The 22,515-nt window shown below is 40.2% G+C and overlaps 1 protein-coding gene across 1 annotated transcript; it reads left to right on the forward strand.

The window, feature by feature from the left end:
- The first annotated feature begins 16,652 nt into the window (after nt 1–16,652).
- On the forward strand, nt 16,653–20,972 carry LOC308074238 (uncharacterized protein). Its single transcript, XM_080413605.1, has 5 exons — nt 16,653–16,764; nt 16,983–17,129; nt 18,147–18,233; nt 18,513–18,556; nt 20,492–20,972. Exons 1-5 carry the CDS (start codon nt 16,725–16,727, stop codon nt 20,606–20,608), a joined length of 435 nt encoding a protein of 144 aa, XP_080269731.1. The 5' UTR covers nt 16,653–16,724; the 3' UTR covers nt 20,609–20,972.
- Nucleotides 20,973–22,515: the final 1,543 nt, after the last annotated feature.

A 22,515-nucleotide genomic window follows, 5' to 3' on the forward strand; every position in this document is an offset into this window, starting at 1 on the left:
ATTTATTTATTTGTTTTTCTTTTTTTGACTTAAAAGTAGCACAGCGAGAACTTGGCAGTACATCACAGTACAGAATCCATAGGTCTTTTCAAAGCCAAATGTTCCTGTCTTACAGTAAAGCTTATTGCTGCTTATTGTTATGTAAGGGATGTTTTTTTTTTTGTGGCTAAAAAAAATGATATTTGAATGAGTGGGTCAGTTAACTTGTTGTACACGGCCTCCTGCAGAATAAGTATCACCAGTAGGAGGAGATGTACGACACCCTACAAGCGATTCATCAATCATCCTCTCTCCAGGTCCAATAGGGAGGGCCGTGAGCAGTGTTGCCAGATTCTGTGAGAGAAACAAGCAACCAGGTCTAGGAAAACCAGCCGAAAAGAAGCGACTATGGGTCACATGAGCACTTTAACATATACATCAGCTATTTGAAAATAGCAGATCTACAAGCTCACAACGTGTCGCGATGCGACGCGTTGTGAGCTTGTAGATCGGCCGTTTTCAAATAAAATCTTGCAGGGAAATTATAATAAGCAGATCTGGCAACCCTGGCTGTGAGATTGAATACTATCTGAAAACGCGGACAAAAGAATAAACGCACCGTACAACAGTAAATATTCTGTTGTATTCCTTTCTGACAGAGCTTTGTTGAACCACCCAATACATAGGTAGCACAGAAGCGTTACAGCTGGGTCCGTTTAATATGTGATACGTTGTGAGCTTGTAGATCTGCTATTTTGGATAAATATTTTCACCTATTGTGACATGCTCAGAATAGGGATGTCAGGGTTCTTGTGGTCAACCGATCAGTTGAATATTCAAAAAGGTATGTAATAAGGTTTGAATGTTGCTTGTACTAATGACTGCTAATGACGTCTCTAAAAGATGAGACGAGTGTAACCTCTATTAACCCATTAAGACCTGTGTGTGTGTGTGGGTGTGTGGGTGTGTGTGTGTGTGTGTGTGTGTGTGTGTGTGTGTGTGTGTGTGTGTGTGTGTGTGTGTGTGTGTGAATTGAATGATTTTTTTAATTCTTTTGACATTTTTGTCATTTTTCAAACACTTTCAAGATTTAAAAAAAAATATCAAAAATAGCAAAAAAGCTAGTTTTGAGAACCACTGTTCTAAACCAGTGGTTCTAAATCCTAAAAGTTTTCTGAAAAACATATGATGCTATATATATAGCTAAAATCTAAAATGACACATATGCTTTCCCTGGTTTTAATGGGTTAATAGCTAAGCCTAGTCAAATGTGTAGTCATTTTGCGGTTCTCTGGCAACACTGACACTCAAATCACACTTCCTGTAGTGTCATCAACAACCACTCAGTTCAGTTGTTATGACACATAATTCACTTCGTTACTTATGAAGGGAAGGTGTTATGCAACAGAGTGAACAGACACACCTAGTGTTTTAATTAGATAATAATAAGACAGCTGCTGTATATCTACTTGGCGATAGTCTGTGTTCCTCATGCTGTACAGCAGCGCTACTCAACCCGCGGCCCGCGGGCCGCATGCGGCCCGATCGCAGCGTCTTGGCAGCCCCCTCATGGTCAAAAAAAAAAAAAAAAAAAAAATAAGTTATTTTTTTTTTTTTTTAAGCACAGGATAAAAATATACATTTCCGTTCAAATATATGGGTTGCTAAAACATTTTTCAAAAAAACAGACAGACATACATACAGGTGCGTCAATTGTTACAGGTATAATCAGGGGTGCACATAACTGGTGCGCAGGTGCGCATGCGCACCCAAAATAAATAATGAGCACCACATCAGACGACGCGAGGCGCTTTTGCGTACCAACAGCTGGGACCGGAATTTCCAAGCTTTTATTTTTTTAGCAAAACTAAAAAATAAAAGCCTGGAGATTTACTTCCTGAAGCCACACTCACACAATCACGCTAAAGCACGTGTCGGCCCCATGTACAGCCATAGGCGCAGGGGGACGCATGCTGTGATTGTGTGAGCCTCGCATCCTGACACACAGACAGGCTGCGACTCGCAGCCCGCAGCGGCTGTTAGAGGCACTCGTCACCGATGATGAACGTACCGTAATGGTGCAAAATATGCCGTGAACGTCCCAAATTTGGCGGATAAAAGCAGCGCAGCACAGGGCACCAACCTTGGGGGGTCCACCAAACAGCGTGAGTGAAAAAAAAAAACGGCGAAATTCGGTGGGCAAAACTGTCCCGGTGGGCACCGTGCTGAAACCCCCCCCCCCCCCCCCCCCGTTGACAAAACGGAACGGGACCATTTTCTTGTGTGTTACAAAATCGAAAAATCCAAAATAGGACCGTCATTTTTATGGCGGCCCCTTGGACTTTTGGCATTTTGCTGAGTGGCCCCTGAGCCATCTTAAGTTGAGTAGCCCTGCTGTACAGTGTTTTTCATGCTGTGCGCATCATGCTTTTTAATTCTTTAGCAAGGAAATCAACTTCCTCTTCATACCATCTACTGCACCATCCGAAGACATTAATACCGATCTAAAACAATCGGTCAAGTTCTTTTATTTGGAAAGCATATTTGCTCTTATTTGCGCTGTCATACCCTGCAGGGGTAAAATGCAGTCTGCCTCCTCCTTTAAGCCTTGCTATGCCGGGGCTCTAGAGATGGCTATGTCTATTTGTTTGTGGGTCCATCAGGCCAGATGTCCACAACTTTGGCCCCAACCAAAACAACTTAGTATTAAAAAAAAAAAACATGGCCTTTCCTGTGGTGCCACCCTTAGGCCAAACTTCCAATTCTAATGGGCAGATTGCCATGACACTGGCTGAGCACATTCATGCACCCTGCAAAGATGAGCCCTAACTTGAGTGACCCAATCCTCCTACCTATCCTATAGCGTTGGTTCTCAAAGTGGGGTCCGGGGACCCCCAGGGGTCCTTGGGGGGGTTCCAGGGGGTCCCCAGCAAAATGTGTTAACATAGCATCACAATAAACTTTGGCTTTTCAAAAATACCAGATCTACAAGCTCATAGGGCGGCACCGAGTGCCGCGCTACGAGCTTGTAGATCTGCTATTTTTGAAAAATCGTGAAAATGTGTGCAAATCTTTGAATATTTATTCTTTTAAAGCAAACATTTGTAACTCAAATCTTTGCTTCTGGGGGTCCCTGGAACAAAATATTTTGACATGGGGGTCCGCGGCCAAATACATATCATGTTGGGGGTCCTTGACAAGAAAAAGTTTGAGAACCACTGTCCTATAGCACCACCATTAGGCAGATTTCAGAATGAACCCTTTTTGTTTTGGTGACCCCATGGATTTTCCTCTAGCACCACCCTCCAGCCAACAGGTGTATGTAAAGATCAGCATGGATACTAGGGGCTGCTAGCAGGGCTTTTAGACTCGTACGACCCTGCAGTTTCAAAGCGAAGCACTGCAATTTTCGGTCAACCATGACAAAAATGTGCACCATTTGCACGTGTGTAGCTCTTCCATTGCTATTTTCGGCACACTTTAGTTGCTGGAAGTGCACCTAGATAGACATCTCCAAAATCACACACTTTTGAATACTTTAATACTTCTACTCCACCACATCTCAAAGGCAAATATTGTACTCTTTACTCCACTACAATTATTTGTAGTGGAGTAAAGTTACTTTGTAGATTTAGTTTACTAGATTTTCAGGGCGCTATGCGGCCTTCAAATCCAGTCCTATTTAGTGCTTATCGGTCAATGAGTTATGGCCATTTAAAATGTGTTTAATCTAGTGGGGTTTATTTTCTTCATGGCAGACCCCTGAACAGTGTTTGTGCCAAGTTTGGTGCGGCAGTGTGCCTGTGGACCTCGAGGGCCCCTGACGTGGCCCCTGGTGTGACTATTGTCACGGCAGACCCCTGAACAGTGTTGGTGCACAATTTGGTGTGGATTGGAGCAGCGGTGTGCCTCTGGCCCCTGGGGGACCCTGACGTAGCCCCTGGTGTGGCTATTCTAATGGCAGTCCCTTGAACAATGTTTGTGCCAAGTTTGGTGCAGATCAGGAGCAGCCTGTGGCCCCTAGTGTGACCATAGTCATGGCACAGTGGTCTACACATGGTGAGAGAGAGAGAGAGAGAGAGAGAGAGAGACCTGAAGTAACTGTAGCTGCTGTCCATGGTCCTGAAGTACCTGTACTTCAGGAAGTACCTGTACCAATACACATGGTGACACCTAGAGCTAGAACCCGTTTTTAGGTGGATGGCCATTTGGCCTTGACCAGCAGAGAGTAAATGGGAAAAGCAGGATGTGGAGAAAGATCAGCAGAACTATCAACAATGTTCATTAAAGCTTGAAGTTATGTATATCTGCCTAATTCACACAGCACAATGCCTGAGTAGGACTTAACATGTTTATTCTGCATCATCCAGGGCTTGAACTCGCATCCACCAAGGGCAAGGCTGTACGTATCTCCTGAGATACTGCCACATTAATGTGAATGTGAGTGAGAGAAGTCCATGTACTGCAGCCAAATAAATATAAATGAGCTACGTGGAGTTGGGCAGACAGACTGCTGAGGAATTGTTGGCATTGTAGTTTAACACTTGTTTACATTGCATACAATGAAATATTTCAAACTAGTGTCAAATATACAGGTATTTTTAAACAATTCTATAAATGTTTGTACTTCATCTCGAGATTTTTTTAATAAATATTGATTGCTCCATAAGAGAGAAAACTGATGTTTAAAGATGCTCTATTTGCATCGACTGCATTTGGTTACATGAGGGTTCCATTTGACTGTGTATCTCTATGTCAGACACATATTAGAACATCCATCACGACTTCCTCTGACCATTCAATCTCTGCCTTCTGTTTCACTTTCTTCAACTTATCTTTCCCTCAGAACTCTCGGTCATAGACCGGCATGCGTTACGGGGCTGTTTCAAAAAAGCAAGCTGGGGCCTTTGAAGAATTTGAGACTTCTTATCTTTCCGGCCCTTTCATCCTCGCCAGTGATCTCCGGCGTAGCTCAAAGGATCCCGGGATTATTGGAATAACAGATTCGGCTCTGATTACTTGTGCACCCGGAAATAAAAGGCACTGTGCCTGCACTGTTCTCCACAGAAAATGACACGAGGGCATCGCAGCAGCAGCATGTATCACAGAGACGGGACAACAACACAGCACTGTTTATTTTGGAATGTGGAAGATTGCATCTGTCGTGTTTCATATACAGAATGTCTATATCTTAAGATGTTTCTATAGTTTGTGTTCTTTTTACATAAACCCATAGTCTGACAAGGATGTTCTTGTCCGATCTAACAATGAATCTTAAAAAGGATTGTGAGACTCTAAATACGCATAGCTTGCATAGCTTCAGTTATTCCCTGTGCTCGCTGTGAGATAAAATGAGCACTCAGCGCCCACAACCGATACTTTGCAAACAACCGTGCTTCATTTAACCCATTAAGACCGGGAACGCATCTGTGTCACTTCAGACACACTTCTTTGGCTATTCAAAAATAGCAGATATACAAGATGATTTTTGAAAAATCCTGAAAATATGTGCAAATCTTGGAATATATATTTTCTAAAGCGAACATTTGTAACTCAAATCTTTTGCTTCTGGGGGATTCTATAAATGTGACTGGGTACGATGCTTTATGCCACAAGTTGGCAAGTCTTCTAAATCCTAACAGTTTTTATTTTTTAAACGTATGTTGCTGTAATCAGTGGTTCTCAAACTGTTTCATGCCAAGGACCTCCGAAATTATATGTATTTGGCCGCGGACCCCCATCTCAAAATATATTTTTCCAGGAACCCCCCAAAGGCAAAGATTTGAGTAAAAAATGTTCGCCTTAAAACGCATATACAGATTTGTCAACAAAAATAGCAGATCTACAAGCTCATAGCGCGGCACTCGCTATGAGCTTGTAGATCTGCTATTTTTGAATAGCCAAAGTATAAAATAATGGTTAAAGTGGTTACACAGATGCGATCCCGGTCTTAATGGGTTAAAGTATTTGGTAATGGCTCATTTTGAAATAAATTAATATGATCAACAGTCTATGAAACTAATGACGAGGATGGACTGCTGCACAACAGGGTCAGTCGCGCCGGCGGAGTTTATGCACCCAGAGCTCCTGCAATTCTGTTGAATTTCATCAGGTGTTGCCTTGACAACGCCTTGACAACTTGACAGTAATATCAGTGCTGGGGTTGCGTGTCGAAGCTTCAAAAACTCAAGGCTAAAATGGTCTTCCCACCGCCACGCTAATGTGCGGAGCTCATCTGACATGGAAAGCCGCTGTAATGACTCAGGGGTTGAGTCGAAGCTTCAGACGTCAAGTTCAAGGGCCCCAGGTTTTGGCAGGTACATCTGTGAAGCAGGGTTTCTGGTTGCTTCCGTGGCAACTGAAGGAGCAGTAACTATTCTAGAGGCGCTCTGTATGCAAAGGTGCAAGACAGAAGGGTGTTGGCCTGAACATAAGACATAAACATGGGTGTCATACAGGGCTGAACTTAATGCTTCACATGGACGGCATGCAGCGCTGAACTTGAGGTTTCACATGGGTGGCGTACAGGGCTGCACTTAAAGGAGTAGTTCACTCAAAAAATGACTTATTTCCTATCAATTACACACCCCTTAATTGAGACTAAAAATAATTGCATAGCTTCAGTTATTCCCTGTGCTCGCTGTGAAATAAAATAAGCACTCAGCGCCCACAACCAATACTTTGCAAACAAACCAATACTTTTGCTCACAACGCATCGCGATGCGACGCGTTGTGAGCTTGTAAAACGGCTATTTTCAAATAGCCCAGGTATAAAATAGGGCTAAAGTGGGTAATGTATGTTTCATAATATAATAATTTATATCTGAAAAGTAACTAGTAACTAAAGTTTTTAAATCATTGTAGTGGAGTAAAAGTACAATATTTGCCTCTGAGATGTAGTGGAGTAGAAGTAAAAGTATTGGAAATTGGAAATACTCAAGTAAAGTACAAATACCTCAGAATTGTACTTAAGTACAGTACTTAAGTAAATGTTACTTTCCACCACTGGCTGAACACAAAGTTTCACATGGGTGGCATACAGGCATGGCATTCAGCTGTTGTTGGCGTATGCACGTGACACAAACTAGAACGGAACATTTCAAACTATATACTTTGTTGACCGGGATCCCCCAGTACTCTGTACTTGGTCCGCTCCTTTTTTCACTCTACAACAAATCTCTAAAACAAGATGACAATGGGTTGCGTTGTGATGTGTTGAGCTTGTAGATCTGCAATTGTCGCTTGTTTCGATTGCCGATTGTTCGCCACAGAACGCTAGGGTTCACGTTGTTAAAATGTAAGATTTTATTTCATTATAAACATTTTCCTTTGATACAGTACTGCAAGCACATAACAATAGTACACAGACAAACGCGCAATGATAAAGACACCAGTCACTTGCTACTTGCTAGAACTATTATCTGATGATGTATCGATTCATTAGAGGGACAGGAGAATAAATGAATGCGTGTATCTGTTACTGTGTCTGCTCCTATAGGGACTGAATAACATCTGTGAGGATTTTAATGATGTTCTGTCCAAACACTGTCTGAAGGGAAATATGTTCCTCGCAGCAAACATATTATTTCAGTCAACTGTTAACCCGTTGAGACCGGGAACGCATCTTGTGTGTCATTTTATACATTTCTTTGGCTACTCCAAAAAATAGCAGATCTACAAACTCATAGTGCGGCACCGAGTGCCGCGCTATGAGCTTGCTATGAGAAAATGTGTGCAAATCTTTGAATATATATATATATATATATATATATATATATATATATATATATATACATTTTTAACTCAAATATTTGCTTCCTGGGGGGTCCCTGGAACTAAATATTTTGAGATGGGGGGGGGGCACAGACAAATACATATAATTTTGGGTGGTCCTTGACATGAAAAGGTTTGAGAACCACTGATATATAGCAACATAAGTAAAACAAATAAAAAGAAACTGTCAGGATTTAGATGACATTTGTAGAATCCCCCAGCAGCAAAGATTTGAGTTCCAAATATTTGTTTAAAAAATATATATAAATTCAAAGATTTGCACGAATTCTCGCGATTTTTCAAAAATAGCGGATCTACAAGCTCATGAGCTTGTAGATCTGCTATTTTTTGAATAGCCAAAGAATAAAATAGTGGTTTAAGTGGTAACACAGATGCGTTCCCGGTCTGACTGGGTTAAATTACAAAACCACAGATATATCACACATATTATGCTCTCTAGTTCCTGGTTTAACATCAGCATCATTATTTTTGAATACCCAAATACCTTGACTCTCTCTACCCACAGAAGATGATATGGTTCACACATAAGCCTAAAGGAGGGCCGATATCGGTTATCACCCTCTCAGTTCACTAATGCACTCCCCTCACCCAGGGCAAATAAAGGCTGGGGGGGTGTAATAAATATCAGTGTTTAATCTGATCAGTCCAATCAGAGTCTTAAGTGGCCTGGGGCCAGCAAGCAGCAGGTACAAATCGCATCCCTGGTTTCAATATTTTCATGACAAAGAGTATAAACAGAGAATAAAACATAATAATACTAATCCAACAGAGTTTAGTGAACCATGCTGAAATTCCACGGGGCAGCATGTCTTCATTGATTGATTGATGAAGCCCAGCTCTGTTTAACCACTTTGAATTTCTTTTTCAAAATCATTCAAATATTTTTCAAAGACAGCATATCTAGAATGTTTGCTTGTAGACCGGCTAAATTAAACGAATAGTGCTGAAGTGGTTAACAGTACAGTAGCACTATACAACGGCCAGTTCCATTGCAAACCTAAAGACTGATGTACCTGTAGATGATATTTTATCAGCTTGTCACCTTCTGTTCCAAACACACACACAAAAAATAAATGCACCCTCCTCTTGGCCAGAATTTGCTCTGAACTGTCAGACATTGTGAACATTGAAATGTGAGTGTGTGCGCTGAATTCAAAACTATCTGCTTCAGTGCCAAAATACAATCTGTCACAGGAAGAGTTGGCACTCCCTGACATTTTATATAATGTCAAACATTGTCTTGAAAACAAGTCTCAGCATCTTTCATTCTGGGAAATGTAATGAACAGTTTTACAGACAATGCCAAACAAGATTGAAATCCTAGATAGACTGAAATCCTTTGAGAGTCCATTAAACAGTGGTGGAAAGTAACTAAGTACATTTACTCAAGTAAAATATAGAGTATTTCCATTTTTGATAGGCCACTTTATACTTCTACTCCACTCCACCTCAGAGAAAAATATTATACTTTTTACTACATTAACTGATACATGATTATGTATTATTATTATTAAAATCAGCCCCACCTGTACCATTAGTACACTTATTGTAAACTGCCACTCCAGCCAGAACCCCAACATAGCAATAAGTATTGAGAGAGAAATATATCTATAGATATGTATATATTTTTAATGGAATGGAGCTGGAGCCGTTATTTAAAGCATTTTAAAACAGTAGATTCAGAATAATGACTTCTGCATAATGTGGAAATGTCAGCAGGCTAATAACTAAAATGATTGTTGGCATTTCACATAATGAGGTATTTTTGTTGCTTGGTAAAACCACTGGTCCTTGAGTAATTTGCTGAAGGTATACTGCACATCCCAAAATATCCATTCCTTTAACCAGTTAACCAACATGAAAAATTCCATAATGCAAAAACTGGTGAGAGAAAGTGCTAGAGGATACTGCAGCAGAAAAAATATAAAAACTGTAGACAAAGAACTTTTTTCAAATGTATAGAATGAGAATTGCAATGGCAAGTAATCATACCTTGATACCAATATACCTTCATAGCTTGGATGAGAATTATATTAAAGGACCATTACATTGGTCACGTTTCCTAACAGCTAATCTCCGGTACTGTTGGCCCGGTCGCTGCGAAACTGTGCACACACACTCCATGGAAGCCAAAGCCGAACCTCTGCAAAACATTTTTTTTTTATATCACTCCTACATATTTTGTCCAAACACCACGCAAATCGGTACACAGTATCTCTATAGTCATGTGATCAACACGGATCTGTCCGATTTTCCATATTCCATCTTGATTGGCTAAGATTGGCTTCCAAAGTTTGCAGGATTGGTTTGTTTTGAACAAAATGCCTCAAATCATCAACACAGCATAAGATTTCCCTGAAATTTTGCACACAGTTCCCTCTAGGCCGAGGAAGAAATGCCACTGGAAAATGTTCACATCAGCCTGGTGCTATAACAGGCTGATTTGCGTTTTTACATATAACTGCACCGATCTTCGTGAAAATGTGCAAGCACAATCCCTAGAGGTAAAGGAAAAACCTTTGCCTTGCATTTTTCACATCTGCATTTTAGGGCGGTTTCAGACTGGGTTCTTTGAATCAAACCGTTCCCGAGTACGCTTGGCTGGCCAGCATTCACACTGGCCAAGATTCCAACGCACTCGAGACCATTTTCATTGAACAGTAATGGTAAATATGTGCCTCATGGGGGCGCTGTTGACTATGGGGCTTTGGGAGAGCGAATGTCATTCACAGAAGAAAAGTCACTCTAGAGTGAATAATAAAGTTTGTCTGTGTTCCTGACGTTGTCTTGAGTTATAATAACAACAGATCAACAATACACAACCAAAGCAGTGTGTGCACTGGTCTTGTGAAACCTCGAAATGTAACGTCGCCTGTTAATATGATATTGGCGTCACGGACGCATCCTTGGTGTGACGTCACGGACTAATCCTTGTTGTATTTATCCTTATAAATACGTTCGCCACACATGTGTTTTTTGTTTATTATTTTTCACGGCTCGCGCTACTCAAACACTAGCGGGATTATTATTTCTTGTCAACATTCAAGTAGAACTATGAGAAGGTATAACCCAGCTAAAATAATGTGTCATTATAAAAAATATATAAATGATATATGATTAGCAGTCCACTTCCTTCTCTTGGAACGGTAGGATTCACACTGCCGCGTTCCGTTCCGACTCCGCAGCAATCGGACCCGAGACTACCTCCCAAGGTGGTTTCGGGTACGGTACGGTGATGCGTTACGGGGAACGGTTCGCTACGTTCACACTACCACAACATCTGCCATGTGGTCCGGGGTGCGCACCCGGGACCATAGTGTGAAAGCGCCCTTAGACGCCACCAGGAGGCTGACTTTTGTAAAACTTTTTTTTCTGCTATTACTTCTTCAGATTCTGTCCAAAACTCATGTAAATCAGTACACAGTATCTTTATAGTCATGTGATCAAGACGGATGTGTCCGATATTTCATGTTCCATCCTATTCATGTTCCATCCTAATTGGCTAACATTGGCTTCCAAAGTTTGCAGGATAGATCTGTTTGGAACAAAATGCCTCAAATCATGAACGCAGTGTGCGATTTCCATGACATTTTGCACACACATTCCCATTAGGCCGAGGAGGAAATGCCACGCTTTTCACATTGGCCTGTTAAAGCGCCACCAGCAGGTCTAATTTAGCAAAACACATGTTTGGAACAAAATGCCTCAAATGATGACTAGACCAAACTAGTAAAAATAGCAGATCTGCAAGCTACTACTATGTATTTCTTAATATATGGAATTTCTTTGATTTTTATTGTATTTCTTCATGAAATTACTGAAAAAAATAATTGAATTTGTTTTTAATTCATGAAAAATGTTTTGGGAATGTTTTTTGAAAACGTTTTGAAATAATAATAATTAAAAACAAAATGTAGGAAACAAAAAAAACTAGAAAAAGTGCTCCTCGGAGCACAGGTCAGGTACGTTATTGTGGCCTCCTGGTGGCGCTATAATAGGCCAATGTGAAAAGGGTGCCATTTATTCTTAGGCATTTCACAGCAATCGGACATTGCATTCATGATTTGAGGCATTTTGTGCCAAAAATATGTTTTGCTAAATTAGACCTGCTGGTGGCGCTATAACAGGCCAATGTGAAAAGGGTGGCATTTCTTCCTCGGCCTAGTGGGAATGCGTGTGTGAAATCGCAATGATCATATTCATGATTTGAGGCATTTTGTTCAAAACGGACCAATCCTGCAAACTTTGGAAGCCAACCTTAGCCAATCAGGATGGAATATGGAAAATCGACATATCCGTGTTGACCACATGAATATAGAGATAGTGTGTACCGATTTGCGTGATGTTTGGATAAAATGTAGGAGTAATATCAAAAAATGAGTTTTGCACAAATCGGCCTCCTGGTGGCGCTATAACAAGCCGATGTAAAAAAATTGGGACAGAGGTTCTGAATTGGCATCCAGGGAGTGTGTGTGCACAGTTTCGCAGCGACCGGGCCAACGGTGCCGGAGATTAGCTGCTCACAGACAGATGGACACACAGACACACAGACGGACGGACAGGGGGTAAAACATACTCTCTCACCATGCCTTTCGGCCTGGCGGAGACAATAATAGTTGTCAATATCAGCTTACATACGTAACAAAGTTGTGGTAACAATTCTCTTACAAACAGTGATATGTCTGATAAAGTTGTTGCATCTAAACAGTCTGATGAAATGTCATTTCCACCAGAGCCACACACACAACAACAACAACCGGTTGTTGTGGTTTTGAAGTGTCAAATAGACAGTTGGTACAAGCCTCCATTTTGCTGCACAAACTCAGGTTACATCCTATTGTGTGGCACTTTGAAGTTATCTGAATTTCATCATGCAATGTGTTCTACACACATTGAAACATATCCAGTAATTAATAGATGTAACGATGCACGTGCTACTATCAGTCAGTGAGGAAGACCATCATTGTTACTTTGTAAAAGTAGGCCTCGCTCTATTCAAATCAAAATGAAACTTTGAACGGCTTCAAAATGTGTTTTTCCTAGTCTGAGTGAATCTTACAGTTATGCTACAAAAGATGAGTGAAGCTAACTCAGGCTATTCACCATTCAGAAATCAGTTCGAACCAATGATTGACAGAAGGCATTTAAACATTAAACATAAAACAAAGGTTTATTACCTATATTCAAGTCATGTCGACTCATATGTAAGCAGTTTTAGATCATTTTGGATGGTAGGATACTCTTGTTCCTTAGAAATATTAATATACAGTCATTTCACCTTTTATACATTGTGTGTGTGTGTGTGTGTGTGTGTGTGTGTGTGTGTGTGTGTGTGTGTGTGTGTGTGTGTGTGTGTGTGTGTGTGTGTGTGTGTGTGTGTGTGTGTGTGTGTGTGTGTGTGTGTGTGTGTGTGTGTGTGTGTGTGTGTGTGTGTGTGTGTGTTGTAATGGATAAATTAGAATGCCAACCTGTTCTTCTATCATTTCTGTACTATCTAACTTTATCTGAACTAAGAAGGTTTAAACTCACAGCAGGGGTCTTTAGTCAACCACTCTACACATGAATGTGCTAAATGTAACTCACCTACAGCTGTAAATGGAACAGCTGATCTGAATCCTTCATGCTACTGTCACTGTCTCAGCTATGTGTATTTGTGTAGCTATGGTTGTGTCTCTTATATTTAGTCCATACCTTATAAGACCATTTAGAAAAGCCTCTTTGGTACAATGTGGAGTATAAAGAACTGTGGTAGAGGAGGTTTGAGAGGCTTGTGCCCCGAATGGGCTGTTGGTCAGGCCAGGAGGCCTGGCTCTACTGATCTGTATGCTGTTGCTCTCTGCCTAGGCTTTTCTAAATGGTCTTATAAGGTATGGACTAAATATAAGAGACACAACCATAGCTACACAAATACACATAGCTGAGACAGTGACAGTAGCATGAAGGATTCAGATCAGCTGTTCCATTTACAGCTGTAGGTGAGTTACATTTAGCACATTCATGTGTAGAGTGGTTGACTAAAGACCCCTGCTGTGAGTTTAAACCTTCTTAGTTCAGATAAAGTTAGATAGTACAGAAATGATAGAAGAACAGGTTGGCATTCTAATTTATCCATTACATTCCAGAGTTTTTTCTTTTTGTACATGAATAATCATATTCATGTACATACGACAGGTGATTTATAGAATGCCAAATCAATAGACATTTTCCTACCTACATGTTGATATAGCTATATATTTACTCAACCATTTTTGTAGAGCTCTCTCTCTCTCTCATTTTCTAGAATTTAGTATATGTGAAATCTTTTATCTGGTTGGACATTAAATCTCTGTTTTTCAAGGCAAAGGGCCCTTAGCACGCTGGCTAATTGTGGCGATACGCGTGTCTAAACACTTCTCTCCCTTCTAAACGTTAAAAGGCCAGAGACTATGCAGTCAAAACAAATATTTCCACATTTATGGCCAATGCCCAGTTGACTAATTTTTTCTTTTAGATATCAGCTTTTATCTAAAATTCCTATATTAATTTATTCAGATAAATATCAAACATATCACATGAAACATATTTACAGACTAATAGACCTGGTTGTTTTAGGTTTGAAAGCTCTGAAAGCCTCTCACTCATAATGTCAAATCTATCTCTGTTTGTATGTTAAATCTCTGTTTCTCAAGACTGAGGGCTCCATACAGATTCATTTACCAATTCGGACCGCCTTTCACGGATTGATTTTGACAGTTTCCTTACACGACCTAGTTTCCTTTTAAGGACTTTGCACCGGAGTACAGGTATTTTCCGAATTTCACGGAGGGCTCGTCTTCCACGACCTAATTTCCTAATTTGGCTTTCACCAACTTTGCACCGGAGTACAGGTATTTTCCGAATTTCACGGAGGGCTCGTCTTCCACGACCTAATTTCCTAATTTGGCTTTCACCAACTTTGCACCGGAGTACAGGTATTTTCCGAATTTCACGGAGGGCTCGCTTTTCACGACCTAATTTATCTCACCCCAGACGTTGATATGCCAGAGATTAGGCAGTATGAACAAATATTTTCAGTTAGATATTGAATATAGTTTTCCAGTCTTCCTGGCTCTTTCCTCCATCTTCACTTGGCGTACGGGTCCATTTGGTTATGTCTCTGACAGCGATCTCCACGACTAATGGTTCCAGTAGTGCCTCTCACGTGCAGCATGTCTCTCTGTGGCAGTGATCTCCATTGGGCTGGTGGGTCCCAGTTCAGTGGCTCTCAAATGCTCTCTGTGGCTCTCTGTGCCTTGTCCTCCTGCTGTGGCAAAGTCTCTTGTTGTTTGTATGGTGTCGATTTCGTCACCTCTGCTGCTGCATGGTGACATTGTTGGTGCTGCTCTCATGGCTGGTGACCATGCCTGCTCTGCTGTGGCTCTGCTCCTTCCCTCTGTGGCTTGAAACTTGTGGTTTCCTCCTTATCATCACAGACAGAGTAGATCTGCCTGCGAGGTTCCAATCGTGTAGTTGTTGAAGATCATCAGAAGTTGATTCTGCACAGCTTGCTTCTGTAGTGCTCTCCTCTTTGTCCTCCATCGTCTGGATCTGGTCCGGATCTGCTTTGAGAAAATCTTTTTCCCAAAAAGTCCTTCACCCTTAAGTTCTTTTGATCAAGTATCCATAATCATAATTAGTTATGAAATATGAAATATTGATCCTGCCTCGACAACGCCAAATGTAATAGAATAATAATATTCCATTCAGGTGAAGTTTTTGATCATTTATTAGGAAGATTCAGGCAGAGAGCAACAGCATACAGATCATTCAGAGCCAGGCCTCCTGGCCTGACCAACAGCCCATTCGGGGCACAAGCCTCTCAAACCTCCTCTACCACAGTTCTTTACTCCACATTGTACCAAAGAGGCTTTTCTAAATGGTCTTATAAGGTATGGACTAAATATAAGAGAGACACAACCATAGCTACACAAATACACATAGCTGAGACAGTGACAGTAGCATGAAGGATTCAGATCAGCTGTTCCATTTACAGCTGTAGGTGAGTTACATTTAGCACATTCATGTGTAGAGTGGTTGACTAAAGACCCCTGCTGTGAGTTTAAACCTTCTTAGTTCAGATAAAGTTAGATAGTACAGAAATGATAGAAGAACAGGTTGGCATTCTAATTTATCCATTACAGTGTGTGTGTGTGTGTGTGTGTGTGTGTGTGTGTGTGTGTGTGTGTGTGTGTGTGTGTGTGTGTGTGTGTGTGTGTGTGTGTGTGTGTGCGCGCGCGCGCGCCTGTGAGTGAGATCAGAGGAAGAGGGTGGAGTAAGTGTCTGGTTGATTATCATAAAAAACAACAAAACCTCTGGTCGAAGCATGAGGAAGTCACACATCCTCTTTGGCCAGAACTTGACAAGTCATCTGCAGCTCATTGTCATCATGAGAAATATCTACATTTATTGGTTGCTTTCTGGTGAGTGACCTCTGCTTGTTTCCATCTGTCTCTGTTTGTGTGGTTGTCTCTGAGTCTATATGATGCTCTCAATCTATGTCTCATCCTTTGTCTGTCCACTGTTGTCTGTCCTCTGTACAAAACTTATGGAAAAATATAGTCCTCACATCATGTTCTGAATTAACAATTTGTGAGTCATACTGATGAGCTGTTTCTTTGTTTATCTCTTGTACTGTAGTGTTGAGTATTGTGGAGACAAAACCTCTCAGCATAACTGGACATGTTGGGGGTGATGTGTCTTTCACATGCTCAAACTGGGATGTCATTACCTCCACTGAGGATATTACAAAGTACTTCTGTAACTATCCATGCAACACAAATGAAGACATCGTTGTCATGGCTAAATATGGACAAACTAAAAGACACGGAAGAATAACTTTGATAAACTCCGGGAAAAATGCATTTGTATCCATCACTAAACTGAAGAAGTCCGATTCTGGAACATACGTATGTGGACTGGATAGAAAACTTGTTATGGATGAATTTATACAAGTGAACCTTAATGTTAAAGATGGTGAGTCTGTAACTAATGTGCTTCAATGATGAACTGTACACATTGTAATTTAACTACCTGTGCTCTGTATTTTATTTTTATACCTTGAAAAGGACTACATTATTGAAACTAAAACGAACTCAACTTTTCTACTTTATTGGCTGAAACTAAAATTAGAAATGCATAAACATAAGCACATGATCAAATATATTCCTCTGTTGTTCAAAACATGCTTCCAGCTGCCATTACTACAACTAAGAAGACCACTCCCATTACAACTACTAAGATGACCATTACCACGTCTACGCTTCAACATCCTGATGTTTCTACAATGACATCCATCATATCCACAACAACCTCCTCTTCCTCCTCGTCTTTAGGAACTGGTATGCAGTCTGTTTACTTAAATGCTATGTGTGCAGTGTGTCCTGCAATAGAAATATATAGATATAGTAAAAGAAAGTTTGTTTATTGTTGTCTTGTTTGCGAAGCACCTTGTTGCTTTGCTTTCAGAGCTGCTATACATAAATAAAGTAGGAGGTAGATATATGGTTGAATTATGTACAGATATGCAGCAGGGTTCAGCACCTGTTCAACAGCCTGGTGACCTGGTTGTGGAATCTGTCCGTTTAAGACAGCATTTGATTCTGTGGTCACCTCATCATCACCAATCATCACCTGATGATTGTTCTTATTCTTATTATTACTCAGTGGTGGAAAGTAACTAACTACATTTACTTAAGTACTGTACTTAAGTACAATTTTGAGGTATTTGTACTTGAATATTTCCAATTTCCACTTTTACTACTCCAATACATCTCGGATCCCAATATTGTACTTTTACTCGACTACATTTATTTGAAAACCTTAGTTACTAGTTACTTCGTAGATTTTGATTAATATTACAAAACATACATTAACCACTTCAGCCCTATATATATTTTGGCTATTTGAAAATAGTACAAGTTCACAATGCGTCGCGATGCGACACATTGTGAGCTTGAAAGTCTGCTATTTTCAAAATATTTTTATACATTTGAAAACTTGAAATGGGACATTGTGCATAATGACTACTTTTACTTTTGGTACTTTAAGTACATTTTGATGCCAATACTTTGGTACTTTTACTCAAGTACATTTTGAATTCCGGACTTACTTCTAACAGATCTAGAGTATTTCTATATTGCAGTATTGATACTTTTACTTAAGTAAAACATTTTAGTACTTTTTCCACCACTGTTATTACTTGAGTCATAAAGTGATTCAAAGCTTACGGAAGAAGAGGGATGTATGTTGGTTTGTCTGTTTTATAATTTAGTATGTCATGCTTTTTTATGTCATGTATTTTTTGCTATTTTGTCCACCAGAGAATTCTAATTTATCTCGCTTATACACACTTCTAGGTTTGTTTGTTGGTTTAACTGTCATGTTAGCAGTGACAGTGGTGGGCCTGCTGATGTTCTGCATAAAGAAAACCAGAAAACCACAAGGTGACACACACGCACGCACGCACGCACGCACGCACGCACGCACGCACGCACGCACGCACGCACGCACGCACGCACACACACACACACACACACACACACACACACACACACACACACACACACACACACACACACACACACACACACACACACACACACACACACACACACACACACACACACACACACACACACACACACACCCAGAAGCCTAATATCTTCTTCAAAATTACATTTACATTATCAGTTAGATGAACACATGTTTTCCATATTTTCCAGTGTCCGTCCTCAGTACCAGGAACTCCACTGAAGATGATGGAGAGGTGAATATTATGACAGTTTTCATATGATTATTGTCTCCTCCAGGCCGAAAGGCATGGCGAGAGAGTATGTTTTGCCCCCTGTCCGTCCGTCCGTCCGTCCGTGTGTCCGTGTGTCCGTCCGTCATTCTGTCTGTGGACAAATTCTTCACATGGGCGCACCACCAGGAGGCCGATTTTTGCAAAACATATTTTCTCCTACAGACTTTGTCCAAAAATCCCGCAAATCAGTATCTCTATAGTCATTAAACGAAACATGTCTTTCACATTTTTCATATTCCATCCTGATTGGCTAAAAATGGCTTCCAAAGTTTGTAGGAGTGCTCCGTTTTGAACAAAATGCCTCAAATCATAAACACAGCATGCAATTTCCTTTACATTTTGCACGCATATTTCCACTATGCCGAGGAAGAAATGTCACTTGAAATCTTTCAAATCAGCCTCATGGTGGCGCTATAACAGGCCGATTCGTGTTTTTACCTATAACTGCACCGATCTGTGTAAAACTTTGTAAGCGCACTCCCTAGAGGTCAAGGAAAAACCTTTGCCCTGCATTTTTCACATCTGCCTTTTATAGCGTCACCAGGAGGCCGACTTATATAAAACATTTTTTTTAATATAACTCCTTCCGATTTTATCCAAATTTCACGCAAATTGGTACACATGATCTCTATAGTCATGTGATCAAGACGGATGTGTTTGATTTTTCATATTCCATCCTGATCGACTAAGATTGACATCTAAAGTTTGCAGTAGTGGCTTGTTTTGAACAAAATGCCGCAAATCATGAACGCAGCGTCCGATTGCGGTCAAACTGCACGCACATTCACACTATGTTGAGGAGCAAATGTCACCCTTTTCACTTTGGCCTATTATAGCACCACCAGGAGGCCACAATAACCTACCTGACCTGGCGGAGACCTGTGCTCCGAGGAGCACTTTTTCTAGTTCATTATCCTTTGCTCTGGTGTAATTTGTGTGCTATTGTGTTGTTTTCACTCTAAATTGTTTATATGCTGTTTTGTCTGAAACATGTTTGTGCTTGATGTTGTCTCTCTTGGTCAAATTTCTCTTGAAAATGGTTGACATGGTTCATCTCAAGGTGACTTCCAGATTAACTCTTTGACTGCTAATGACGAGATTTCTCATCATATTTTGCCAAGGCTCAGACCTCCAATGACGAGAATTACGAGATTCACGTGATCACAACAAAATTAAGCTGGTTTTATTTTAGTGTTATAGGATTTATAAAAGTACATTTTACTCTGCTTTCTGTTGTTTTTTGGCGAAAACAAGCCACTTTCAACTCCCCATAACTATGGAACGGATCATCGCGACCGAACAATTTGTTTTCCCTGATTCTCCGAGACCCCCGTACGTGTAATGAGGTGATCGCCGTGCGGACGGCGATCACGGAAAATATTCCATGATTTTTTAAAGGTTAGTAAAAACGCTTGGAATCGCTGCCCGTGGCTTGACACTTTTCTGAAAAATTCAGTGGCAGTTAAAGAGTTAAATGAAGGTTAAATCCAACTCAGACTGTCCTAAACCAGTCATTTTCTGGTGGGTGCATGTCCTAATTGTCCTTGAGTTAAGAATTGCACAGTTTTAAGTGTGATATTGACATCACAGGTTGTGCCCTCTAACTAGCCTGCTGTTAGAGAAATCAAATATAATGTATTTAGCATATTTCATACGGGCATAGTGTCTGTCTGTCTGTCTGTCTGTCTGTCTGTCTGTCTGTCTGTCTGTCTGTCTGTCTGTCTGTCTGTCTGTCTGTCTGTCTGTCTGTCTGTCTCTCTGGGTCTAATAATAATAATAATAATGAACAACAAAACGGTTCAAAGATACATAAAATCTCAGCAGATATTCACACAACAGTTGTGACAGTTGTATTCTCTATGTCATACTCCATCTTCCTTCTATTTTCTAATCTAGACTCATACAAATGAAGCAACAAGAGGTGAAGCCCAATCAACAGGGACCCCTGGTCTCACCATGTCTGTCTACGAGACCATCAACCCAACCTCTGACATCTATGCTACTGTACAGTAGTCCCCTCTGAACAAAGAGTTACCTTCAATGTTGATTAGCATCCATTCTCAACCAAGATATACTAAAATGTCTCATCGATTTTCAATTAACAGTAGACAGAAAATATGTAATCCCCTTATTTGCATCACATCCCTCAGCTATGTGGTCAAGTTCTTTGATTGATTGATTAAATATTTATTGAAATTTTCAGAGGTACAGCAGCACAACGGGTTAAAAACGCCAAATCGATGAGACACAAAAAAGCCAAAGGTGTGTTTCCCCTTTCCACTATTCAACACTCAAACAAATTGGACAGACAATAGTGCAACAAACAACAATACAAAATGTACAAAATATTTAAAAAGATATATAGTATAGTAATGAACACACACACACACACACACACACACACACACACACACACACACACACACACACACACACACACACACACACACACACACAGTAATGCATTCGATTATACATAAATACATACAGCTGTATATACATTATTCAATTAGATAATTAATATAATTGTTAATATTGTTAAGTACTTCACTCATTTATATCCCTAAATGTAATGTAGCGTTTAGAAATTAAGTAGGCCTATTATGAACTACTTTGTTACTTTTGTATTATTATTCTATCTTCGTATTGTATTTTAAATGTTTTAATCATCTTGGTATCTTATTGTCACTGTAAATAACAGTTTCACATGAGAGGCAAAAAAAATAAAAGGCAAAAAAAGAAGAAGAAGTGAGTAAGCAGCACTAACCAAGCAGTTTCCTGTTCCTGTGAGGGAGGTTGTCATAGATACTGTAGCACTGTGTTAGAATGTATGTCTGACCTATTAGCCTACAGGAGGAAACAACAGACAACAAAGACATACTTTAAGGGCATAACACATTTTGGTTTTTAATAAAGGCTAAATATCACTTTAGGTATGTCTGATATAGTCTATATAATAACTCAAAAAAATATTGCATAGTTGTATTGAGGTATGATTTTGATACTTTAATTCACAAAAGGGATATACTGTACTAATTGTCACCAACAAACAAACATCCACATAGAGTTGTAGTAATAATAATCATCCTATAATTCTACAAAGCTCTGTGCGTCTGTAGCTCTGTCTGTCTGAGCCCAAAATCTCTTCATCCGATTCGAAAAACGCCTCCTAAATCCTAACCTAAGTTTTCTGAAAAAAAAAATTGCTATCTACTGTAACAGCTAAAATGACACACAGGCGTTCCCGGCCTGAATGGTATAACGTATAGGTGTAACGGGCCTAAATGGGATAGGGAACACCAACCACTCGTAGACACTGATGAAGGCCGGATGGCTGAAAATGTTTTGTGGCATGAATAATTAAACAAAGCAAACAGATTTTTTCTGACTATGACATTTTCTCTCTTTACCAGAATGTAAACACATCTAGGATAATGTACCAGGGTACGAGAGTGGTATACCTTGTCAATGTCAGCTTACAGATGTAGCAACGTTTTGGGATCAATTCTCTTACACACCAGCTAGTGATATGTTTGTTAGAGTTGTTGCATCTTAACAGTCTGAGGAAATGTCATTTCCGTCAGAGCCAAACACACAACCATAACCGGTCATTGTGGTTTTGAAGTGTCAACTAGACAGTTGGTACAAGCTCCATTTTGCAGCACAAACTCAGACAGGTTACAGCCTATTGTGTAGCACTTTGAAGTTATCTGAAGTTCATCATTCAATGTGTTCTAAAGATAACACATTGAAACATAACACATTGAAACATATCCAGTAATTCATAGATGTAACTAACGATACACAACTATCAGTCAGTGAGGAAGACCATCATTGTCACTTTTTAATAGTAGGCCTCGCTCTATTCAAACCCAAGTGTTTTTCGAGTCTGAGTGTATAGAGTTTGTGAATCTTAGAGT

This window comes from Gymnoscopelus braueri (assembly GCF_963280865.1).
Source record: "Gymnoscopelus braueri genome assembly, chromosome: 19".
Taxonomy (NCBI): domain Eukaryota; kingdom Metazoa; phylum Chordata; class Actinopteri; order Myctophiformes; family Myctophidae; genus Gymnoscopelus; species Gymnoscopelus braueri.